Raw genomic sequence first — 27,327 nt, forward strand, 5'->3', positions numbered from 1 at the left:
TCTACAATATTAGGTCTTACTCCTATTGCACAAAGCCTATAAACTACACAGCTTGTTCCTGTAAGACCTTGACTACAGCTTGCCTTACATACAATTTAGCTTTGCAGTCAACATTTCATTCAAGTTTTATTATTTGAAGACAAAAATGATAAAGATTGCATTACCAGCAGTACTGCAGCTTTCTACCCTTTCTTCACTGCTGGTAGAATACGGTAACAAATTATCAACAACAATTTTCTGGAGACAAAACAGAAATCACATAGGCCAGACTATCCTTTCCCATGTATACTTTTCATGTCCAAGTTTTGTTAAACATGTAGACCCAACCACTAGATGAAACTGAAAAGGTTTTACAACTTATTATAATGCCCTGGAAAAAGGCAACATTCTCCAGCACTGTCCCTAGTATAAGAACCTGGACTTTCAACCCTTTTTGCCAACGTTGTCCACCAAATGTGAAATCACAAGCTAGGAAAAGTCTTAAGAGTTCATCACGTACTTTGCATCTTATGACCCTACACAGAATCAGAAACACAGCTGGGAGTGTCCAAAGATTTCATTGAACAAAGCTTTATAGTTAGGAAAAAAATTAATGTGCTACATTCTTTAATCAAAAGAATTATTTTATAGTTAGCCCATCAAAACTAGCTTCACATTTGTCTTTAAAAAAAAAAAAATCCAGTAAGTTTTAAATTTCAGTGTTAAATTAGAATGTATTCTCTTGTCTGTTTTAAAATATTATCTCCATCAGGCATTCTGGGGCTTAAAGATGGGACAGATTTCCCACTGTTTTGAGCCCCAGGGCATAACTTATCTTTTCAACATTTACTTCCCAGCAACGTTTTCTCATGTCAGAAGGACCCTTCAATTCTCTACCTTTCAGAAAGCAAATTCCTCCAGCCATGCCACAGATCACAAGACTTACACCAAATGAATTATGTTTGTTTTCCAAACAAGAATTCAAATGAAAAGTTAAGGCTTTTCAAGATGCCCCCTCTCAACAAGTCTTCATGGCCAGGACATGCTCAATGCTTAGAACTCAGATCAAGCAAACAATGCAGACTATGAGAGACAAGAGCAAAATTCATCTAGAGTGTATTTTTGTATAGTTCAGAAATGCTGCATTGTGAGACACACAACTACAGAGTTACAAACAGCAGCTACAAACAACAGGTAAAGGATGAAACAAGACAAATCTTGTACCAACATGTCAAAATCCTAAAACAAGACACAGGTTCAGTATTTTGTAAAGACTTGGACTATGTCTCTCAATCTTCACTCATTCACATGTAACTGCATAAAACTAAAAGATTACTTTAAATAATTTGCATTTATATGGCACAGACAGTGAAAAATAACCTGCTCCAAGTGACACTAAACCCCACTATTTTGCTCGCAGCTTTAATTCAAGACATACATGATTTATAATTCAAGCCAAGTGAAAAAGGTTGATGGAAAGTTAGTATTAATGACATCTGTATAGGAGCTAACATTCAGACAAAGGGCCAAATTATCCACTCTGACTTGCTAAAGCAAATTTAGTTTCTCAAAAAGTAGCATTTGAATTTCAGTTCTAAGCAATTAAATAATCCCAAGCAAAACATCCTGATAGCTACTGATTTGTAATTATATACCATATAAATATATATATATATATATTCAAAAAAAACCTTGTTCTTCTGATTGCTTCATTCAAACTTCCAGAGTATCACATAGGCTTACTACCATCATCCTGCTGCAGAAGTTCAAAACACTAAATATGTGTGCTAGACCACTGCATTTCAGAAGTCATTAAAATACAAGAACTTCAGGGCCACGATCATGAAACCACTTTTATTTGCCACATGACTAAAGTAAGCCAACATGATCACGTTATTCAGCCCAGCACTGCAGTTGTTCAAGTACTTTATGGCCACTGCTAGCTCAGAAAGAGGTGGCTGGATTGTAATGAATGCCAGGTAACCTCTGAAATGACTTTTTGCTCTTGGCGGCATTTTTAGCATTAGCATCTTTACTCACCTGCTATGCCAGCTACTCACAAAGGTACGAAAATTATTTTTAAAAAAACTGCTAAGAGAAAAACAAAAGCACTTGAGATGTCAAATACCCAGTATTTGCAGCAAGTTGACTGTGTACCAGCCTTGTTATCCAGCTGCTGGAAAGGAGTAAAATGAGTAATTCAAAAGATTATCATGTTATCATAGCCACATAGTCTCCCTTCTAAAACAGTGGTTTAATCCTGATGGGTATTGCTGGCTTTCTCTTCATCTGGATATACTGATCCTATGTGGGACTGGAGTAGTTGGATTTGGTGGCACGTTTTCATATAGTGTGATGTAAGGAATTTAAAGTGCCCCATGTACATTAGGGGAAGCAGATGCTCAACAACACACATAAAATACAAGGAGGTGAATTTTAGCCAGATTCATTAGGTGTCCCTTTACTTAGTGTTCAGCTGTTAGGCAAAATATGCACACAGTGATTTCCACGCTGCAACAACGCAGCATTGGTTTAAAAGAATAATACAACTTCTGTGGTAATTAATGGACTTTAACGTTTATATGTAAATACCCACATAAGTAATATGTATAACCCCAATGGCTTCTGATACAAGTTAGTTTGGTACAGAAGAGGAGCTTGGCAGTTATTTACTTACTGTTCTCTATGGTTGGATCATATGAATCAACAAACTGTCCTTCCACAAACTGGATCGTCAGTGAAGATTTTCCTGTAAAGCAAAGGAAAGAAAAATCTGGAATGAAACAAAGTCTTCAGGTTGTTATCACTTCACTGCTTACTAGTAGATACACCAATTTTCTATCTAATATGAGCTCCGTGCGGTTTGTTTAAACTATCTATACATGACAACTGACCTATTTTTAATTTAAGTGCCTATTTCTAGTAACTGGGTCTCCTGAACATATAAAAAGCAGTGCAAAAGCTATTTGGCATGTGTTCTGCTTTTGTTTTAACAGGGCATAATTTAAACGATTCCTCCTCCAGCTAAAAACAAATCTAAAAGCAGCAGTGCACAATCCTCATAGAACTAAATTTAACAAACTGATACACTTGGAACGTTTTTCTGTCAAGAAGCAAGTAAAATTCAAAATAATTTTCAGTAACCACAGAGAAAACTTGGATAGAATTAGCCAAATTTGCTTTTACTAGGAGACTGGACAGATTTCCCATGACAAAAGCATGATCTCAAAATTCTTGAGACCAATATACTCTCCTATTAATCCTCCTACTGCCACAACAGACCAGTGGATGCTGTATTTTAAGAAGTGACTGAGGTGGCATAATTGGATTTTTCTTTAAAGCAATTTAACTGCTACTTTAGCAGACAACATTCCCCATTTCACTTAAAGAGTAATGCAAAGCACTGAACTTAGTAGCAGACTGAAAAAACGTTTAGTCTTGAAAGGTTTTACAAGATGGTGAATCACATACATTGACCATAAAAAGCACCTTTAAAGCTCTGCAGCTGAAGACTTCCCAAAGCATTACTGAAGCCTTAACACAATTTCCATTACAGCATATCATCTACATTTGGGAATCTCCTAGATCCTATTACATTATGTTTACTGGACAAATACCCTCCTACAAAGATTGCCAAGTGCATTAGCTGCTTTTGGACACGAGAACATTCTTCATGCTCCTTTATCTCTTTTCATCGTCAAGAAGCACAAACAAAATACAACCTCAAAATTTTGACTCAAAACCATCAGACTCATTGGAAACCTCTCAATGACATCTTAAGTAACCAACATTGTGGTGGAAATATACAATACCATAGTTTTCAAGAATAAATTGCTTTGGGTAAAAACTGCCCACTTCCAGTACTCAGAAAATATTCTTTCCTAAGCATTCCTTCAGGAGGTAGTAAAAAAAAAGTCTTCCATTTCATTCTCTGCGATGCTTACCCACCCCCTTGCTGTCTCCTAACAATCGTGACAGTTTATACAAGAAACAAGGCTAAAAAAAAAAATTCCAGACCAACCCCTCAAAGACCAAGCATCACTAAGGTTTGACTGAGTTGCTTTTTCTAAAATCAAGTTCTTATGATACATTTTCTGGTCTTATCTAACACCACAACTGGAGGTGTCATGCTCACAATGCATGAATTGACAGAGGACATTTCACTCTAAACTGCTCCTCCAGAAAGGCACACACACCCCACCAGCAAATCATCCTAATAAAGTCAGATTAAGGATTGAAACTGTGCCTCCCAGGAACTTTCTGAAACTGTGTATTTTGGACACCATTTAGAAAGTGAGCAAATTTTCAAGCTATTTCTCCTTTAGCTATAAATTTATGAAGTTGCTACCCAGAGTTCATGTTCCCGGAGTCTTTGCCAATACCACCACATTAAGCACTCTATTTTAAAAAAAGATTAACTACCTCTATATTAAGCTGTTAGATCTTCAAGGTAAGAGAAGATCATAATTGAAATTTTTTCCTCCTAAGGATTCTGAACTAACTGAAAGACTTGACTGCTGCCGTCTGTCTGTGCTAAGCCTGGAAAGTGAATAGCAGAAAGAAGTCAAAGCCAACAGAAAATGCTGCATTTCACACCCAGATGTATTAATTACTGCTTTCCTCCTAACAGTGAAAGAGGAGGAAACAGACAAAACCAGTGTTCCAACACTCTCCTCCTAAATTCCTCCAAGCTTTATAACAAGCCTTTCAGTAATGATGTGTTCATGCTCACAAGAGGAAGCCTGCTTTCTTCCATGAGGCACAGGGAAACTCTCCTGTCTGGAATTCAACACCCAACCCCTTGGGGTAAGTGCAGGCAACTGTACCCCACTAAACCAAGGCTTCCATGGACATGAGAAATCTAAACCCTGAGTCATTAACACCCAGCCGCCCATGTGTCTCAGCCCATGAGCAAGCAGCAGGCAGAATCCTGTGACCAATAGGTTGGCTTGAACTTTGTCCCACAGGGTTTTATTCCAGGCCTTTGACCTATGCTCGTGGACAGAGTGGAAAATCAAGTTGACAATTTAGCTCCTATCTGCTCTTGCCCCAGAAAGATCAGGCGAGGCTTTCAGCAAGGATTGCAACACAAACACAACGTCCGTGAGGCCAAGGGACCGCACGCAACCACGCCTGCCGATGTGCCAGCTCCATCTCGGAGCACGGCAGGGAAGACACAGCTGTCCAGATGTGCAGGCACCACAGGCACATTTCTGCCTCAACAGCACAAGAGAGTCTGACACCAGCAGCAAAAGCTTGATTAGCTGATTACTCAAGGGTGCACACCTTGAAGAGAGGCTCAGCTCCAACGTGCCCTCCTTTGGAATAAAGCCACACATTTTTGCAGTTCACTAAGCTGCTCCTTGTAGCATCCTTCACACTGGAAAATTCAACAAATCCACTGTATTCAAGTCTTGGGAAAATAAACATCCACTGAGACCAAAAGGAGAAGGGAGAGCTGAAGCAAGGCTGGAAGCTGGGTACAGAGCCTTGCTATGGTAACTCAAAGCACCAAATACTCTGTGGCAGAGTTGGAAGCAAAATTCTCCAAGTTTAATGACTCTCCCTCTGCCTGAAGGAATGGGGCAGAAGGGAAGGGCTGTAAGAAATGTGTTTTATGAGTGTTTAGAATACAAGTCCCAGGTGGCTGAAAACTCAGCTCAAGTTGTCCAGAAGTACCCAAAGTGTATTTGCATACACAATTCATTATTTATGGTATTATGTAATGTGAGAGTGGTAACGAAAAGAGTTTTCCACTGTCAAAACAGAAAAGGAGCAGATTTTCACAGAGAAAGCCAGTTCAAAAACTAAAGCTGTTGTGTTTCTGTTCATACACTAGACCACTTGCACCATAAAGCAGAACATCCCATAAACACTCTGACTAGTGCAATCATAGCACATCAGTTTCAAATGCCAGTGCAATTGTCAAGGCAAAACAATTGCCAAATTGTGTTTTACTCATCCTTTTACTACTTGGACAAGAGCTGTGGTATTTATAATCCAGCCTCAAAATTCATGCTTTACAACACTAGGCAGTTTACCAAGCAGATGAGTAACAGAGCCTAGGTGGGCTCAGGGACAGCTGGTCTCCCCAGAGAGGTCACAGATTCTTCTGTGCACCACCACCTGCCTGCTGTCCCCATCTCACACCCTGTTCTCCTTGCAACAGGCTGGGGAAAAGCCCAGATTAAACTCTCACTAGCAGCCAAATTCTCCCCAAACCCAGGAGACAAAAATGATGCAACCAGGCATCGAGCAAGTCCAACAACAGCTCCACAAGCAGGGCATTGTGCAAGCAGGGCTGCACAGCTGCCCTCGGACGTGGCACGGCCACGGGCAGCACAGTGCAGCTTATCTCAACAGGAAGGGTTTCTCAATCCTTGAAACTGCCCACACAAGCCATCAGTAAACAGTTTGTCCTGCTCAGGAACAACAACTACTGAGGAGCTGCAGTTCTGCCAGAAGTGTAGATGCAGTTTCTTTAGCTATTAAATCTTTTGCTATTAAAATGCACAATTATGTAGTTGCCATAATCAATAAACATTTAACTGCTGGCAGCATCTCATCTACTCCTACCACAAGCCTTGAGCACCTTACCTAAGTTAGTCTCTAGACTAACTTAGTAATTAGACTTACCTACTTAGTCTCCTTAGACTCTCCTTAGGTCTACCCAGTCTTGCCCACAGAACAAACTACTTTGGGCTTTGTCACAAAAAGCACTCAACAAATTTCATAATGAAATGTTGTCAGACACATCAAATTAGGCAAGTGTGACTGCACACTCAAATTCCTACACTGCACAGAGATGAAGTTTTCATACCAAAAGAGACACTTGATTTAACTTGAACACTGGTATCTTCATCTTCTTTAATTCACAATACCAAGACGCACAAAATGGAGACATTTATAGCATTTCCATAGTGCAGATTATCCGTTCATCCTCAGAGCACAGAGCGGGACTGAACGACTTCCTGGAGCCGATGGAGGTTGGCTGGGTAGCAAAGAGGATTACAGCATCCCTCTTTGACAAAGATCTTCTCACAAGATCACAGGCTATCTCAGAACCCATCACTAGCTCATCATTCATCTCAGGCCACATCATTAGCAACTTTCTATGCTTAATTAAGATACCCCCCCAGGTACTAATTATGGCTGTGTAGTTGCTGTTTTGCTGATCATTGCTTTGTATTTGGTGAATTAGTCTAATGACTATAAAAATGATACATCTGTGTTAATAAAGAATTCTGTTTCTAAATCTCTAAAGACAGCAATACAATGAGTAATTTGTGTTTTACTAAGATGCAACTTATTTCTACTATTAGACTTCTAATTGTGAGGAATTATATAAACATCTGCATTGAGCTGTAGCGTTATACATTATTGTAGTGATTTCCTTGTGATGTTAGCATTACAGTAACAGGATTAGAAAATTATTTTCTGATGCTTGGAGACAAAACTCTTCCTCAGTCCCTGCAATGAGCTCAATTCCTGCACTTGCTCATAATATTCATGCCTGATTTACAACACAGTGGTGGCACTCCTCTCAGTGTGCTCTCTGAGCTTTCTGGAGGACACACTAAAGGTTGCAATTCTGTAAGAGTGAAAGTTGGAGGATCTCAATGGCACATCTTTTGGTAATTGATAAGGAGCCTCAAACACTGCAGAACCCTTTATGACAAACCAAAGAGCATGTCAGCTTTTCAGGACAACAGAAGTTCTTCTTTAACTTCTTTGGCAATCTGTCTCATTGCTACAACTGTTCCCTGCCTGCTCCTGTCCTGTATTTTTTTATTAGCATATAAGGAAATATATTTGAAGTCCAAGGCAAGGTTTTGTAGTAAGAACTATTTCCGTTGTAAAAGAGGAGTTTCACGTGATGGTCTGTAACACCAAGAGCATGAGCCTCCTGGAAGATGCTTGTTTCCCTTCCTTCTGTATTGCACAATCTTCTTGAGGTTTATCAAAGATATTCCTCTGCAAGCCAGAGGAAATCTGAGAGCAGTCATTTAGAAGCAAAGCCACATGGCTTCCTTTATTTTCTTCAGATTTCAAAGCAATCAGTCACACTCACAAGAGTACTTGCAGGCCCTTGCTAGGTCGGCAGCAATAAGCCTTCTGAACACAAGCCAAGAGTCCTAATGCTATCTAGATCATATTTCCTGTAAAGAAAGCAAGAAGAGAGCATGTGCTTATTTTCCCTGATATTTAGCAGCAGGCTTGTTCCATCCTACAGCAGTGCTCATCCCTCAACCCTCACTTAAACTGTGTTGCAATGTATTACATGTCCTAGCAAGTATGTAGAGAAAAATTCCACTGCATTCCTGCAACAGCTTATACTTCCAGGCAGTCCATTTTTTTGTCTCCAATAAGGTCAGTAACCACAGCAAAAGATTGTCAAAATAGGTCTTTTAGTTATTTTAGCACACAGTCCAGTTACCTCTGCTTGTTACCCCTGCTGGCACAAAAGCAGAGGGCTGCAGCTTTCCTCCTGTTTCCCTTTTAATATGCTAAATGCATTTTAATTCCATGTGTTTACTGTCAGTTTTGAAAGATGAGAAAAGCTGTTATAAAGCTTAAAAAAACCATAAAAACCAAAACAACTTCTGTGGCATATACCTCACCTGGCCATGGAATGCATGCATACCTGCCTGCATGCAAGATGCTTTAAAGAAGTATGGGGAACTGCATCCTGGTGTTCCTTAACTGCAAAGGAAATTCAGAAATTCATATCCCAGACAGTTAACCTGTATTTTCTCAGATAAATACCATCCTCTGTATTTTCCCTTCATACTTCCTGCAGAAACTGTGCATCCCTGCAGCACCTTCCCACAGAACAAGGCTTAAAATATTTCAGGTGGCAGCAGGAATTCAATGGCATTGGTAGGTGGGCAGCGAGCAACTAAGTAGTGCATCACTTGTATATTCTTTTACCTTTACTATCATTTACCTTTCCTTTTCTGTCCTATTAAACTGTCATTATCCCAATCCCATTTAATCTTTTCCCCCAGCTGTGTCTCCAGTCCCACTCTGGAGAGTGAATGAATGGCTCTGTGTGGTGTTCAGCTGCCCAGTGGGTTAAACCATAACAACTTACTAAAAGAAAGTTTATTAAAGATCAGATTCTAACATTCCAGTTTATGACACACCTAAAGGTAAAGAGCCTGAAATTTGTACTGACATCCTCTCCAAAGGGGCAAAATTCAAGTTCTACTGCTGGGTGTAATCCAAGCCCTTTCTCTCTAAACACACACTTCAAGCAGCTCATTAGGTGTTTGAATAAACTTGACCTTTCCTTGGATCATTGGGTATGTACAACATGAAATGAAATGCCTTTGAAAGATCCTTTTAGGAACTGCCATTGTTTCATCACTAAATCAGTTTTAAATATTATGTCATTACAAATAACACATCTCTCTTGCTTTAATGCATTCCATGTATTCCTCTTTTCTATCGTCAAGGTTTTAGTTTCCACACAAGGAATCAAACTCTCAAATTCTGGTCACTTCTTTCTTGTGGCTAAAGATTTCTGGGATGTACAACCTAAACTGCCTTTCTTTCTTCAAGTGGATCATTCCAGCTGCACTCACAGCACCAGCTCTCCACCCTCTTCACAGACACTGCCTGTTAAATTTTCAAGTTCCATTAAGAAACAGTATAAACTCTTCCTTCCACAAATCTCACTTGCATTTTCAGACCAGAGAGAATGAGAAGCCTTACCAAGATGAAAGACCTCAGTTCCACTGACATGCAGGTCTTCCCTAAAAAGAGCTTTGAAGACTGGAGCCATCCGACTCACAGCTGCCAACACTGTGGCCACCATACTTCAATCACTGCTTACAGCCACCACCAAGCAGAGGGCCAAGTCTCTGAAAATGTCACTAAACCTTTCCTGGCATCATTTAAAAACACAGCTCTAGGAATGTGACCCTGAGCATATTGTAACACCAAGTAATACCAAGAATAGCTGAAATGGGTGAGGAATAGACCATCTTGGCAGTACTACTGAAATGGGTATGACCAGAGGGCCTCACGACCTTGGAAGTGCAAAAACAAGAGTAAGAGATGTATTTCTCTTTTCCTTGTTGTAGGATGGCAGAAGGCAAGTACCTGACAAAATTCTGACAGGACAGTAATGGTAATATCATCCAGTCAAATCATGTGATGCACATTCTTTAATTACTGCTAAGGACTTCCAGCCTTACTCTGAAGGGAAGTCCACAGAGCTCTCCACCAGCTGTAGCAAAAGCTGGAAGATACAACTGATTTGTGCCAACAAGGGCAGGCTACCTGTACAACCTATTATAAAAATACATAAATCAAACCGCATAATAACCACTATAAGATCTTGGCAACAACAGACAGCTCCACTCTGCAGCAGTGTGTAACTGTGAGGTGGGCAGTCAATGTTTCAGGCTCTTGGTGTCACCACTGATAGTCCAAGGTCTGACAAACCCAAAGCCAGCAATGCACATGGCCAATAAACCCTGACACTCATGGACAGCTGTGACCAGCACCCAACATCAGCACACGGCACCATTCATTCACCTGATATTCCTGCACTGGGGGAAGTCCCCAAGGCTGCATGAAGCATCAGGCACTGCAGTACCAACCCCAACAACACCAAAATCTCTCAGCACAGAACAGGGAAGGTGGTCTCTGGGGATACTGACAGAGTTGTGCTGACTCCTTCTTCCTCCAGCACAGCAAGACATGGTCAACTCCATCACATCTCTGTCCACAACTCAGACACTGAGAGTTCTGATTAATGTTCATACTGTTCAGCCTTGACCATTTCTCCCATGCTAACCCAGTGGATCTATACATAACCACACCAACATAAAAACCAGCATGTGCCTGAATTGTTTCTTCTACACAACTCTCTCCCCATCACCAGGTTCTGATCACTTTTTGTTGTTACTGTTGTCTCTTCTCCATTTCAGCTTTCTCTGAATTAACTGCATGGGCACCTTCCATATTACTTCTGCTAATCATGGGAAGCTCCTCCCCTCTATTTATCAGGGTTGAAGAAAGCCACAATCTGTTAAAATGCCATGTTCACAGCCTTGCACTTTACCCAGCTGGAGTTAGTCATCAACCCCTCCCCACCAACGCTGGCTGCAAGCCTCCTGCATTTACACACTTACCCATCTACCCAAGAGTAGCTGCTGAATACAGAGGACAATCTGCCAACAGTAAGAGAGGTTTAAAGTAATAATATACCAAAATCTCTGCCTGACACACATGGATAAAACAGCAGGGCAAAAATAAGACTCCAGACCATGCAGAATACCAGAAGAATCATTAGAGCCCCCAACCTTGGGAAATGTTAAGGGAATTTAAGCCAAAGATCGGTCAGATACAACATGACATAGCTGATTTTGCCACAGGGCAGAGAAGATAGAATAAGTAATCCTTGTTTGCTATATCATACTATCAAGTTCTTGCCTGCCATGACAGTCAGCTGGCCTTCTTACCCTCCTAACCAGCACATATCCATCCATCTGTTGGCTCAAAAAGTACCTCAAATTAAGAGGTTTTAGATAAGAATGATATTTCCCTATTCTCAGTTTTCATATTATGTAGTGCTAAAAAGTCACAATACAAAACTCTGACCTTTGCAGGGAAGAAGAAAAACACAGAACAAATCAAAAAACATCACCACTGCCATCTCACTCCCACCCTCCCTCAACCACCTAAAAGTATTCTGGGGGATAAAAAAGGATGACACCTGCAATTTGAAAATAAGCTCTTTTTCTACTTTTTCACAAGTAAGCATCTTCCAGCCTGTCCAGCTCCAGCAGCTGAGGAAACCCTTGCAAATACCAGCTGGATTCTTCACTTCCCAGTGCTCCACCAGCACAACTACACAACATGGACACACAGCTGAGTATTGAACTACAGCTTAAGATAACCTAAAGTCAAGTCAGACTTCAGGAGACACAGCAGAATATTCTATTTGTCTGCTGCTCAGGTGTCTGTGTGCACATCAACTCTTCAGTTCTGCAAGTTTCACATTAGCTCCTCCTCTGTCCTATCGCCACACTTGGGGATAAAAGGGTGATAAAAATGTGCAGTTGTAGGAGGGCAAGCAGAAAAAAAGTTAGATGCCCTAAGACTACTAAACACTCTGTATAAGGAAGAAGATTTTGAAACATTCAGACAACTTACTCTTCCTACCTTCCCTGCTCAGAAAAACTTGCATTACCTTCCAACTGAACCATTTTTATGCTTAAGTTTAGCAACCTCAAAAAGGTTTATGAAGACTTTTGATTTTTTTTTTCCTCAAAACATGAAGGTTGAAACAGCACAACCAACACCTTCCTTTAGAATTTATCCACCAGAGACAAACCATACAAAAGAAGAGAACACCATTTCCAAGAAAGCAATGAAGAACAAGGTACTTCAGCACACTAAGAAACATGGTGCTTGTTTACATGAACATTTCAAAGCAGAACCTTCCAATTCTAATTAAAAAAAATGCTAATTTTGAAACGGATTTCAGAAGACCAAAAATTTGTTATTGATGGAATAACAAGCCTTGAAGCAAAATACACTTTACTGCATTAATGTCAAGTGCTTGATTGTTTTGACAGTTTGTAGGACAGATTTAATGGAGTTTTCCTACATATTATGCATCTCAGCTCTTTTGCATACAGCAAGAGTACCTTTAAAGGAGGTCATACATATTGAATGAAGTTTTGGCAATATAATTTGACAAGTTGTTGAAGCTAGACAGATGTATCCCACTAACTGGAGACAATGTTGTCAAGAGACACTTTCATATCCTAATTTTGTATTACACTTGCACATGTTTACATCCACACACTGAGGACCACTTATATATTCCATCTTTGTCCAAATTAAAGTTAATTTAACTCCATACCCCACAGAACACAACTAGGTTTGGCACAAATGATGTTCTGGTTCCTGTAATCTAAAATACTCAAGAACACTGACAACCATCCCAGAAATACTGACTCCTCAATCTTTGAGATTTTAGTGTCATATTAAAAAGGAGTGTTGAAAGAAAAAAAAATCAGTTTAAAACATAATCTATCAGGGAATTGTGATTCCTACAGCTGATACCTATTTAACATAGAAAGAGCACAACTTTTCTGAACTAACTCCTGATGATTCCACCCATATCATACCAAACTGCTGTACATTTCCTCGTTCTGTTTTAACCTCAAGTTCTCTAATTCATATAAGAAGTCCCATAAGAAATTCTAGCAGACTTCTCTTTTGCAGGAGCCCCCAAGGCTCAAGCTGGTCTTTTGCTAGTCCTAACTTCATCTTGTAGAATACTCTGCTTGATGATCCAAAATTTGCATTTTCAGAACCTTTGTCATCTGTTTGCACTAATGCCTCATCCACCACTGTCTCATCCAGCATCCTTCACACAGCTATTCTTAAAAGGTACATGCCCAGCAATCAACATGGTAAAATGAGGAAGAACCAAAGCGTTTCAACAATTAAGCAGCTGTGATTCATCCCTCTGCTCCAAGTGCCGATAAACATAACCAAAGGTTGAGCCAACCAGGTTGAGGAGTCAACCAGTATTTGCAATAAACAGATACTCCATAGGGTATTATCCTAACCAAAGACAGAAGACCACGCTGAAAAGCAACACAGATTAGATTTGTTTCCACTGGCTTTCCACACAGGAAGGAAATCAGTGACTCTGAACACCTTCCACTTCGTTGGACAGGTTGTAGCGAAGTGGGAGTCAGCCCCATCTCCCAAATAACAATCAATAGGACAAGAGAAAACAGTTGCACCACGACAGGCTTAGATTAGATGACAGAAAAACTATCCAGTGCTTGACAACACTATCTTCACAGAAAGCATTGTCAAGCACTGGAACAGGCTGTCCAGGGAACCAGTTGAGTCACCAGCCCTGGAGGTATTTTAAAGATGTGTGGATATGGTTTAGTGGTGGACCTGGCAGCGCTGGGTTAAGGGTTGGATTCCATGCTCTTAGAGATCTTTTCCCAATGCTTTGGTTTTGATTCATTGCAACATCTTTACTAGCACGAGTTTCCAGAAAGTTCCAGATTCTATCACTTGACACATCATCCGAATTTAAAGACTTTTGGAACAAGTTTTAGGTTTACCCCAGGTCAAATATTTTTTTTCCTCAATTCCACATTAATTGATTAGATTTGACTACAGAAGGTTATTTAAACAAGAACCTTGACAAACTTGATTTCTCCACGGTTCCCTAGCACACACCTCACCCACCACCTGCACAAGGCAATCTTTTTCCATGAAGAGAACGAGTCCAGTTCAGAAGGTCCACTGCTGAAAGCTGACCAAAAGGTATCCATGCCTATCTCAGGTGGAGGAAAACACAGATGTGGTTCCATAACTAGCCTGACTGAAGAAAAGTCTGCACACCCACAAAGAGTCTACAACAAAAGCCTGTGCTCCTGACCCCATTCCCTGTCAGGGCTGCTCTCACTGAGCCGACAAGATGAGGGATACAAAAATCTTCCCTTCTGGCTGCTTCACTTTTCAAAGAAAACAATTCCCTGAGCTGGTGGGCATCCTTTCATCACACCGGTGCCGGTACCTGGATGGGGGTAGCAAGGTCCAACTTCCAGCCACAGCGCAGGATTTGGTCAACTTGGGCCAAAAGGTGCCCCACCGTACAGAGTTCATTTGCATCTACCTTGATTACATGGCAATTAAAAAAAAAAATGGCTTGGCTGTTTCTTGAGAAAAGCTACACCTGAAAGCCTGTTTTGGCACTTTGATGAAAAATTGCCTCAGTTTACTTCCTTGTGACAAGTTCAATAGAAGCAACTTTACCCCACAAAAAACCCAATTCAGCATCCACTATTTTGTACTGTATTTTGTATTTCTCAAAAAGGAAATGCAACCTGTAATGGTCCATAAGCTTTTAGTAAACTTAATAATCTGAAATCTTGTTAAAAGGTCTGCTAGACGACATAAAATAGATTTTGTCCACACTTCTCTTTTCCCCTATCCCATACACTCTCATTTACAGGAGAGCTGCCCACAATGGGCAGGAACCACACTGGAATGCCAGTGTCCTAACCAGGATTGGAAGAGAGAAATCTTAAGGAAAAACCATCCCCCAAACTCAGGAAGCAGATTTTCCTTTTTCACATTCACAACAAATCTGCCATTCAATTCAAATACAGACCTTGGAAAACAAAAGGGAACCTCTCAAATCCTTAAGGAGACCAATGCATGACTGACAAGGGCTGCTTCGTGTTTTTACGCACCACGCTTCATGTCTGCAGCTTCTGATTTAGGAAAATTTGAGATGACACCAGCCAATTGACTCATGCAGGATTTGCAGAGCCTGAGTGCATTATGAACATCCCACAGAGAAGCTGTTTCGATTTTGGATGGAATACACAATTAAGTTGAGCAGTTTTTAAAGCACGCCCTTGGATGTCACCTTGAGGAGAGCTACAGGAAGTTAATCATAATCGGCATTTATCACTTTTTAGCCTGCTCTTCTAATCCCGGCTGCGTGGTCACGCTGAGTTTCCGCAGCAGCCTGTACCGCAGAGGTGGCTGCCTGAGCCAGAACCTACACTTAAGGCAGTGTAGTATATATAAATGAAGAGCTCCAACTTTATATAGCATATAAATTACACAGATCTACATTTCATTTGGCTTTTCCTGTTGATGTTAACTTTAAGTTGTGCAATCAAACACCAGAACACCCCCATACATACAAGCAAAACGTGCAAGTGTTACCACTGATGGATCAGAGTAGGCAATTTAAGAGTTAATCCTGGAGCAGTGTCCTCAAATAACCCTACGGTGGCTTGATATTACAGCTGAACATGCTGCCTCTAGTGCTTCCCAGCTACTGCTATCAGATGCTCTGTAGCAACTTTCCCTGCTGTAGCCACTATCGCAGTCACTAACACCGAAATGCAATTAAAGCTGGCATTTCCAGTCTCATCCCAGTCCCCTGGGAGCTGCAACCTCTCCTCCTCACAGCACTGCCGCACCCTGGCAGAGCCAACTGCGGCCCTGGCAAGGGAAGGGCTGTGGAAGTCATCTTGGCACTTTACAATGGACTCAGGAAAATGTTAACCTTACATATCAGCTGGCTCCCAAACCGCTCAATTTTCCTGTTAAATCTCAGGCTTTCCCATGTTGCGGACACAGCCGATTGTGTAAACCAAATTACAGCACACGACAGCGGTAATTTCTCCATTCCTCCTCTGTTGACATTTACACGGGCAATTTATCGCCTGCTAAAATTACCACTTCCCCCGTCCAATCCCAGAGGGATCCCTGCTCGGGGCGGAACGCTGCTGTGCGAGCAGATGCCATCTTTCAGATGCGAACAGCAAAGCCTCCGCTCCATTTTACAGCGCAAACCTCCTCATATTCAAACAACTTGCGTTTTCAAACTACGTTTTGCCATAACAATTATTCTTACTATTTACAGGTTCATATTGAATGTACTGCTTTTTCTGCCCTTCTTGCTTTTCAAGTGAGGTGGAGGGGGAGGAGAGGCATTTTTTAGCTTAATACAATCACCTGGAAGCCCTTCCATACAGATCTAAACCTGACAGATCATTTTGTTCCATCAGTTTTTTTTGATACCTGCATGCTGCAGTCAGACCGTGACTACTTCTGCCTGCAGCATGGTCTGCTCTACACCTACACACATAAAAGAAGTTGATTTATTTATCCGGAGAAGAAAATAGGTAAGTCCCCTATTATTAGTCGGATTTTCCCCTCAGAGCCATCAACTGCCCAGGAGAGCATTTTCAGATGACCAGTCCAAACAGGCAAAATTCAGAAAGAATTCAATTCCTGTTTCTGCAAGTAGATCTGTAAAACCAGCAGCACAACTTATACAAACAGCAGAAAAGAAAGCAGGCTGAGATAAAAACCTATGACTGAAACAGCTGATTCAAACAACACCTTCCTGCTTATCTTAAATCCATCCACTCAATATAATACAGAGAATCCCAGTAATAAGGTGCTTTACAAGATGATCTAAGAAACCTCTTCTTTCAGACAGGCATCTGTGGTCTGAATTTGCATATCTGTTCTATAAACAGAGAATGAAACAGAGCACAAAGCATTTTTGGCAACTCTATGCTGCTTACTCTGAAAAGATTCAGAAAATCTTAGTCCTGCTTGATTTATTTCCAAGCAAATCCATTATTTCCAATTATATTTGGGATATTAAATTATGGCTGAAATACAAGTATGAAGATTCTTTTTAGTGAAGGCAGTAACTTTATAAAATTTTATGCTTCATCATGCATAAGACAGATTTCTTCCAGAATAAAATCTCAAGTAGCTGGTCTACCCTGGTCACTTCCCAAGTAACAGTAATGGAAGTCAAGTTTCTCTGCTGTGAAAGTCAAATCTTGGAATGAAATCCATCTGATTTCTACTCAGAACCTTGCTGAGACAAGCACACTTACATAATGGAATTTAACTTTCTTAGACCAATTTAAGCCTGAGCAAAACTCAACAGAGACATTCTTGCACAACTTTGTCTCACGTCATGCCATGACCTGCATGCTATATCCACAGATAATCAGTGTTCCTCACCAAAAAACAACTCCTGAAGCTCCTGGCAAATACTCTGTCTGCCTCTCAGAAAGGATGAGCCTGGGAATTCATGAGACTTCCACTCTGATCTCTCCCATCAGCAAAGAGTAAGAGTTTCACATATGAGAGGCTTGATGGTGGTGTTGAAAGATAGAGGGAGTGTATTCAAACAAGCAGACTCCTGAATTTTCTATTCTGAGAACTATTATACCAGAATACCACTCCCAACCGCTACTTTACCTGACAACAGCACTGGGATAAGATTAAAATTTAATGTAAATAAAATAAACAAGGCCTTAGCGAGAATCCAGTTCCATTTTCAGACCCTGTTTCACAAATCCCCATGGAGGGCGTGCCCACCCTTCACTGTACACGCTCCTAACCTGAGAGACCCATGGTGTTGACGAATCATCAGCTGTAGCGGAAAAGCTCACTGTTTGAAATATATCATCAAAACCTGGTTATTTTGGCACCTAACTGAGAGAGACATGGGAAAAAGAGCTCCACATTTTATGACAGCTTCATCTCAAACACTGTAGTCACAGGGGGAGCACCCAGCTTCTCAGAGCAGGTCACCTAAGCATTCAGGATGCCAAGCTATAAAACTGCAAGCATTTTACAACTCACCAGAGTTAGCCTGCCTAATTCCAGGGTCAAGATTAATGTTGATGGCAAAACAATGCCATTCCCTAATTACAAAAGGAAATGTAGAAAGCATTTCCTTCCAGTCCTTCAGATTCTGGAATTATTCCCCACTTTAACGAGCATTACCTCTATACAATGCAGCATTTCCTCCAAAAGAAACGTACTTCCTCTTCTACCACCCAAACACTTGTTCTAAAATGAGATTATATCCTTTCTTACCCAGGATTCAAGTGATATTCTTGCCATCATAATACAAAGCAAGACTTAATCAAAAGTTTCCCTGAAGCCAAACTCAGCCCCCATCCTCCTACACTGTAGGAGACATATTTGGGGAAGTAGACAGCCTAAATCCCAGAGGTTAACCTTCCTGCTTTTCTAACAGCTTTACAAGATGGTAGTAAAACCTCAATGGCCCATTTCTACTGCTTGAACTTTTACCTAAGTATTTGCCTAGAAATTTAATGAAAATGGAAGAAAAATTCCACTAAATCGGATTTTTCCCCCCCCCTTAATTCTATTTTCATACAACTTGTAGCTCTTCTAATAAAACTGGTCTTGTCCTATCAAGCCAAATTCCACATTAGTCCCAGAAAAGTTTAGTTGAAGAAGTTCAGCAGTAGGTCTTACATTAGGTACCTTTTTGGCCATCCTTTCCATGAGTACTATTGCTTACTTCACCAACCAAACTAACAACATTATACTACTACTCCTCTATTTTTCCTCAACTGGTCCTACACGCTACTAATATCTGATTTTTTTGACTGCTGCTTGTCAGTGTCAACAGATGAAGAACCAAAGCTCAACAGTACACTCAGTCTACACCAGAGACTTCCAAAGGACAGAATTTCAAGCATTTCCCCTTCCCACTTACACTGTCCATTGCTTTGCTCCCACCAGTGCCCAAAGAAGAAAGAAAACGTAACACACAGGACAAAGAACAGACTGCAACAAGTGATGTCATACAGACTGTGCAAACTGATCAATCTACTACTCACTGTTCCGTTTAAGGACTGGACAAATTCATCATCCTTTTAACACCAACCCGGCCACAACTGTGCACAAAATCCAGGAAAAAGTTCCTCTTATTTAGCCTTTTTTTTTCTTTTTTTTTTTTTATTTAAAAGGGCTTTTTTAAAGGTTTCTTTATGCTGCGTACCATGTAAGACAATTTGCTGATATAGTCACTACTTTCAATGTAAAAACCCCCTTTATATCAGAGTAGTACCTCTCCGTAGCACCTTTTTTTCCCTAACCACACATTATCTTCCACACTGATCTATGCTTTTAAGTTTGATCGATTAGCACCGGCTGTTCTACGGCTTGTTCCCCTCTGCTTCAAGAACTCAAATGCTGAAACATCTGAAACCGTTCTCCATCAGAGACCGTGAATGCGGGAGAAAGGATCACACCTTTACTACGGAACAAAACCCTCTATCAGCTGCTACAGACTCGTGCTGGACGCTTCTAGGAAGTTCGTCCCAGCGGATGAGGCCGGGCTGGATCGTCCCAGCAGCGCCGTGCTGGGCACAGCCCGGAGCCGACGCGGCCCCTCGGGAACAGCGGCTGCGCTGCTGCTGCCGCACCAGCAGCTCCACGGGGGCAAAACCAGGCCAGATACCGGCAACAGACCCACCCGGCCTCCCCAGCATTTCAAACTAGCTCTAAATCACAGAATCACCGAGGCTGGAAAAGTGCTCTGAGGTCGACCAGGGACCCAACATAACCGTGTCAAGCACGGCACTGAGTGCCACGTCCAGTCTTTCCTTAAAGACCTCCAGGGACAGTGACTCCACCAACTCCCTGGGCTACCCATTCCGGTGTCTAATCACCGCTACTGGGAATAATTTTTTCCTGATGTCCAAACTAAACCTCCCCCTGGCGCAGCTTAAGACCACGTCCTCTTGTCCTATCGCTGGTTGCCTGGGAGCAGAGCCCGACCCGCACCTGGCTGCACCCTCCTGTCCGGGACTCGTGGAGAGCGATGAGGCCTCTCCTGAGCCTCCTTTTCTCCGGGCTGAGCTCCCCCAGCCGCTCCTCACACGCGCTCCAGACCCTTCCCCAGCTCCGCTGCCCTTTTCCGGGCTCGCTCCATATGGAGCGCTGGATGGAGTTGGACCCCAGCACCCCGAAGCCGCGGGGCAGGACCCCTCTCCCCAGCTCCCCCGATGCCGCTTTTCCAGGCTGCGCTCAGGGCGTGCGGGGGGGCGAAACTTCCTATTAAGGGCACGGCGGCCGCGGGCCCGCAGCTCTGCGGCGCCGCCATGGCGGGGCCCTCCCTCGCTCCCTCCCTCGGGCCGCGGCTGCGCGCTCGGGGCGGCGGGAAGCGCCGCTGCCTCCGCTGCACCTGCCGCCGCCGCCGCGGGGGAGGGCGATGCGGGCGACACCCGGGGCACCCCGCCCGCACCCCCGCCGCGACACCCGCGCCGCGCTCACCCACGCTCCGGTAGCCCAGGATCGCGATCTTGCGGGACTTGGACGGCGGCATCTTCTCCCCCGCCCGGCCCCGAACCACATCAAGGGCGGCGGCGGCTGCGGCGGAGGGCGGCGGCGGGCGGCTGTGGAGGCGCGGGGCGCGGCGCCAGCGACATGCGGGGGGCGCGGGGGGAGCGGCGGCGGCCGGAGCGCGCTCGGGACGCGCGGCGCTGGCAGCGGCGGGGCCGCACCACGTGACCGCCGCCGCCGCGCGCCGGCCCCGCGTACGCACCTGCGCGTCACAGGAAAAAAACTCCCTGCGTCACCCCCGCCCGGCGCGCGCCCCCCACCCGCCCGCCGATTGGCCGGCGCGGCGGCGGCGGCGGGCGGGGATTGGCCGGGGAGCGGCAACGGCCGCGTTCGAAGGGGAGGGGGCGGGGCCGGGCGGGCAAGGGCGAGCGGGGACACGGGGGGGGGAAGGGGGGGAAGAGGCGCGCGCCAAGGCCCCGCGCGCGTGCGCGCGCAGCGTGCGGCGGTTGGTGCGTCCCGCGCGCGCCGCTCGGGCCCGGGCCCGGCCCCTTTCCCGATCTCCGTCACCGAGACCATCCCCGTCCGCATCCCTATCCCCATCCTTATCCCCATCCCAGTCCTGTCCCCGTCCTTATCCCCATCCCAGTCCTATCCCCATCCTTATCCCCATCCCCGTCCTATCCCCGTCCTTATCCCCATCCCAGTCCTGTCCTCGTCCCCTTCCCCATCCTGTCTCCACCCCCATCCCAGTCCCCATCTCCGTGCACATCCCTGTTCCTATCCCCATCCCTGTCCTGGTCCCTATCCCCGTCCCTGCCTCCATGCCTGTCCTTGTCTCCTTCCTGATCTCCTTCCCCTCCCATCCCCATCCCTGTTTTCGTCCCCATCCCAGGGGCTCCTCCGCGGGCCATGGGATCTGTCCCGAGGCCCTCAGGCTCCCGGCTCGGCCGCGCTTGTTTGAATCTGAATTTATCTCGGTGCCTCTTCAGAGCGTTCCCCGTGCTGCAGATGATTCATGGAGAAACGTCGTGCCCCAGCGTCGATGAAGTGCTGGGAAGTGCATGGAAGGGAAGGTGGCGAGGCATTTGGGAGTTCGGGAATGGTCAGCTCTGAGATCCAAGCGGTGGAGGGTTTTGTGCTTTGAAAAGAGGGCTGCGTGTACTGGTGGTGACTGCAACACTGAGTGGATGCAGAGTGGAAAGAAGACAGGAAAGTCGTATTTCCCCCCTCTACTACTGATTTTTGAACACTTTGGGTTAATATGTACCCTTAACACATTTTCTTGGAAAATGAATGTTAGAACTAGTTTTTCTAATGTGCATCCTATCTTTTTGGGGAACACAGATACCTAACATGCAGTTACACCAGGGTACAACAAACCAACCTAACAGCTGGATGATGTTAAGGGGCATGGATTGGCTTCTCCCTGATCTCACCCATCCACTCCCACATATTCTTCTAACCTGGTGAGAGGGCGGGGAACTAAATCAGAAGAAAACCATTTGTACACAAAAGTGATTTGCTTCTGGGAGAGCAGACAGGCTTTTAGGAGATACCTGCATTTCTCGGGATAGTCTAATTATACCCTTCGTCTTCTGGATTATGGGGTTTTACAGGACAAGTGCTGGTAGCCTGTTAAACAGCAGGAATAACAGCTTTCAGTGAATAGGTACATGATGGAAGGATAGTTATTTCATGAGGGAACGCGGGGGTTTTGTACTTTCTCCGTGATGGCTGTGGTGATATAATTCTGCATGCTCATTCTCTGTGTCCAGACTGTCTTTTCCACTCACTACAGCACAGATTCCCAGGTCATCACAGCCCTTGAGCATCACCCCATCGGTATTGGTGAGATCTGGGGGGTCTGCAAAATAGCAGCAGCCTTTTTTGGCTATTTTTGGAAATCCAGTGTTTGTAAACAGGGATCCTGTTCAAAGCTCCCCAAGAGGTGCTGAGGGACAGCCCTGCCTGATGTACAGTACCTTATTCCTCTTTGTTTTGTGTCTTGTAAAAGACACAATTGTTTATGAAGGACATGAGGATTGCAGCAGCCATGATCCTGCAGGACCAGCCCTTGGAGCTGTGCCATCATCTTTACATTCACTCCCTCTGGAACCATGCCATGGCCCAAAACTTGGGCTTTTTACTGAGCCAGAAAACTGAGAGGACTGAGATAAGAATTACCTTCTAATGACATACGTGGATTTGGAAAAATAGCTGAAGTTTGTGGTAGTTATGCTTTCAGCTTCCATCTCCTTACAGTTCTTATTACTTGCCTACCATACTTTGGCATTGGACTTTTTACTCTGGTGAAACCTAATTTGTATTTTCAGGATATATTTCCATACTCCTCCACATGCTCAGAGTGGTGAGCATCAGCATTTTTTTTCATTTGGGGAGTTTCTGGTTTTGTTCCCTCCACTTGTTTTGATCAGGTTTTTTCCCTTATTCTCTTTTTTTCTTATCCCACTCTCCTTATGGAGCTGTGTCTATTTATTTATCTGGTTTCTATTAACTTGCCCCTGGCTCACTCTGCTTGGAGAGTTCACTACTGCAGGGTTTCTGTTTCTGTCCCTTTAGCTGGTTTTATTGCCTCAAATTGCAATGGAGTTGTCTCACCTTAGGATTATTGTCAGCAGCAACACAACTTGTCCTTCCTGCGCATGGGTTTATTTTGAAGAAAAACCTTTAACTTCGTTTTCTTCCACTGTTCCTTTGGAGAGAATTGGCTCATTCCTCCAGCAGGATCCTGTAAGTGCTTCATTTTGTGTTGGCTGCAACACTGGGAATACAGGGAAATACAGAGTTTTCAGGGAAGGTTGTTGTGTTTCCATGCTGTAGGGCTGGGTGACACTGCTGATGGCCTTTCTGGGATGCTGCTACTCAAGTGGCAGCAGCTTAAGCAGAGATGAGAGGATCTGGAGTGTGGTAAGGCTGTTACTGCATTTCTCCTGCCCAGGTGAAATCTAAACACTTCTGGAGTGCTTTGAGCACAAAGCCAGCACACCTGTGGCTGATGTGAATGTCTAACCCAGGCACTGTGCATTATCTGAACTCTTATTGTTTATATATTTAGGGCTGAACACCTCACACACCAAGTGCCCCTTTGCTGAACTCCTCTCCCCATGGTAACAAGCCAGGTGTGATGCTCAGGTTGTGTTTTCCCAGGGCAGTGTTCCATATGTTATGAATGGGCCAGGAGACCAGCTCCTTTTTAAAAAGGCCTGTATTGAACAGTACAGCTCTGGGGTGGGGGCCCGAGGGGTCGCGCACACCGCCACTGATCCCACTTGGACACCGCAGAAGAGGAGGATCCGTGCAGCTTTGTCACTAGGGCAGAGCTGGGCCTTGCTTCCTCACAGGAGCCCCTAGGAAGATTCGTTTTCTTGGCCTCGTAGGCTAGGGTGTCATCCTAGTCGAGTCTCCTCCTGCTTATGTGGGCCCTTGGAGGGAAGTCAGGGGACTCCTCTGGGTCTTCCTCGTTCGATGGTGCTGTTTTTATTCCTTTTGTGTGGCTCGTTGTCTCTGGGTTTTTTTATCAGTCTGTGTGTGTCCCATGAGTCTCTGGTTTCTTTCATTTACATAAAAGTCCTTATGTCATCCTCCTCCTCAGGGCCCAGCTGAACAAGGTACAGCAACTTGGACCAGGGGTACAAGGTCAGGGGTTTACAAACAGTAACTGTAACATGGCTAACAATCGTCTAATTATTCTTAACACATAGCATCAGTTGCATTAGGAATTAGGGCTCTGCCTGTACATTCCCTGCTCCTGCTGCAGCCTCCTGACATCTACAATGTTTGCAAATTGTAACTCCAAGGGAGTTCAGAGAACTGTGGGACAGGTGACTTACCCTGTGTGCCTCTGCACTGGCTGCACTCCAGGCCTTTTCCCTGTCTCCCTCTGCCAGGTACTCCCTCAAGTCAAACACAGCCTTGGGATCAGTTCAGATGAGAAATGACATTAATGTTGTGGTAAATGAGATAACATGCTCAAAGAGTGCAACACATCAACTGAAAGACAAGATACCAAAGGGGAAAACAGCAAGCAGGGGTAGAGTGAGTGTCTGTAGGGAGATCAGGGTGTTGAGGGAGGCTGGACAAATGGTGCATGACTTCCTTTTGTTGCCTGTATGTACTTTTTCCTGATGGAGAAAGAACCACAATAGATTTCACATAGTAAAGGTAACTCAACAGTCAAGTATTTTTACAGTAATCCAGTACGTGCAAACCCATGGCCACCTGGCTACTGAGCTCCCAAACGCAGAACAGCTCTGACTCGTACTTTCAATTCCTGCAGCAGCAATTACCAGCACAATTACCTGCCCTGTCCTTCAGCAAAGCGGGGCCTTCCCAAAGAGTGTTTTGAAGTGTGTCCAGTGTTTGCACTGGGCGTGCTTCCACAGGCACAGCACAGCCCCTGCTGCCCGCAGAGGTTACAAAGTACATTCAGTTCAGCCTTGCACTTGTTTCTGCTCCCTCCTGCCTTTTCACAGTGAGTGTGTTTTGCAATATTCAGCTAGAAACACTGGCAAAATATTAGTAGAAGCAAATTAAGGGACTAAATCAGTTCAGAGGGGCTGCTGACACCATGGGTTGATACCCTACAGGTCATGGTGTGCAGCTGGCAGGGACACACATTCCATAGGGTTTTTTTCTAAAGGAATGAGTTTGATGTGTGAGTACAGGTCACCTCCTGCCCATTCACTTCAGCAGGAACAGGTCTGACTGCAACCACCAGAAAACAAATGAGTACCAAGAAAGCAACTTTCAAAACCACATTTAAATTAAGTCCTGAAGTGAAGAGTAAAGAGCAGTGTCTGCAGAACATTCTTTTTGCATAAATGCATTATGTGGGTACAAGGGTAACATTAAATTGTCCGGAATGGTATTTTCCTCTGGAAATTACCCTTAATAAGTGTTCAATATGGGTGAAAGTTCACAGAAACTTTAGAAGTAAACTGGTTACTTCTAAAGCTGCCTGCAGAACTCAGTGGGAGCAGTTACAGGGCCTGATTGAGAGAAAGGATTAAGCACGTGTGGTTTCACTTCTAGTTGGACCAAAACTGAAAAACTCCAACTTACCTGTACACTCATTCTAAAAATGGCAAGGAGTGTTCTCCATGTGGAGTTTTGGAACTGCTTCAGTCAGATTCCTCCTGTCTGCCATGAGGACAAGAGCTCAGGCCTTGGAAATCAAGGCTTATTCTTTCTGTTTTAATCCAACATTCCCAGCACAACAGTATCCCTTAATAAAAGATGAATAGGTTTCAGATACACAAGAATTGGAATTCACTTCCTAGCAAAGAGCAAATACTGTCTGATACCAGACCTTTTACCTAAAGGATTCCAGAAGTAAAACAGGAAAATGTTTTTCATCAATGTCATCAAAGGGTGATTTTTCCTCAGTTCAGAGCATCTCTAAGTACTGAAAAATACTGAGGGCTGAAGTCTACTAAAAACCATTTTCTTACACCTAAGCAGTTAAAAATATCTAGAGTAGGTAAAAGCCCTTCCAAGACAAGACCTTCAGAATAATTATCTTTCACAGACATCTCTTGCAGGGCAAGGAAATGGACAGGAAAGCAAAGGCATCAATCACATGTTATTACAGTCCTGCTGGTTAAAATAGAACCCATTTCTTCACTTGCACTACTGAACAGGCTTTCAGGAGTCACAGGGGACATTTACTGACACTTCCATCTGCAGCATGGTCCAGTCTGTGACAAGGAGCTTCTGGAGCTGTTGCTGTGGTCTCAGATCTATAGGTACAGCTTGCTGCCTGTCCAGAGGGGAGAATGCACAAGAACTGGAGTCTAATGACATTTTATTAATTCTCTTTCATGGCTGAGACCTCTAATGAGCCACATGAAGAGCCCTAGACTGAAGCTTTATTACACTGTCCCTTTAATCTGGAACATGCAGCAGCCCTGCTGAGTCACCCCTCCTCTCTCTACCCTCATTTACTTACTCCTGTCCCTCCCTTATGCTGGAACGAGCATTTTTCAAGCTCTGTAAAAAACGGATCTGTATTAAAAACGACTCAATTTCTTTAGTTTTGTTAACTTCATCAGCACTGGCACTTGTGCCAGCACAAGCAGAGTATATTTTGATGGCACCACTGTTTATTCGTGCTGGTGGGGTCACACCACGGTTCTGCCACTCACAAATGCAGACTTCAGAGCTGAATTCCAGAAAGAAAGGGTGGAAATTCTCTAAAGACAGTTTTGTACCACTGAAGAGGCTGTTCTCCATAATTTTGCTAGTCCTGTGCCCACATGATAACAGCAGTTGTAATAATGTGAAAATGGGAAGCTTGTATGTGGCTATCTGAAAACTGCAAATTCATTCTGGCTTTCTGCACACTGCAGCAAGAAGGCAAGCCCACAGCATCTGCATGAACAGGGACAGAAGAATTTGTCCCTGTGTATAAAATATATATATATATAAATATTATTTATATATTTATATACATTTATTATAGTTAATAATATAATAAATATATTTTATATTTTATATAGTCTATTAAAATATTTATACATTTTATATTTTATGAATATAATTAATATATTTTTATTATATATATATAAAATATATATATTAAAAAAATTATCAGTGGTTCAACCCTTATCTTTAAAAATACCTTGACCAGAGGGCTGAAGAATGTGCTCGTGCAGCTGGGTGATAGAGAGATCTCAC

The 27,327-nt window shown here is 43.5% G+C and overlaps 1 protein-coding gene across 1 annotated transcript in view; it reads right to left on the reverse strand.

Moving 5' to 3' along the window:
- RHEB (Ras homolog, mTORC1 binding) overlaps positions 1 to 20,868 on the reverse strand; it is a 38,476-nt gene extending 17,608 nt beyond the window's left edge. Inside the window, exons 1-2 of the mRNA XM_058830923.1 lie at positions 20,623 to 20,868; positions 2,657 to 2,728 (exon numbers count right to left, since the gene is read on the reverse strand). Coding sequence (XP_058686906.1) covers positions 2,657 to 2,728; positions 20,623 to 20,674 — 124 coding nt within the window. The 5' untranslated portion in view covers positions 20,675 to 20,868. The remainder of the gene's footprint in view (positions 1 to 2,656; positions 2,729 to 20,622) is intronic.
- Positions 20,869 to 27,327: the final 6,459 nt, after the last annotated feature.

The sequence above is a fragment of the Poecile atricapillus genome, chromosome 2 (genome assembly GCF_030490865.1).
Source record: "Poecile atricapillus isolate bPoeAtr1 chromosome 2, bPoeAtr1.hap1, whole genome shotgun sequence".
Classification (NCBI taxonomy): domain Eukaryota; kingdom Metazoa; phylum Chordata; class Aves; order Passeriformes; family Paridae; genus Poecile; species Poecile atricapillus.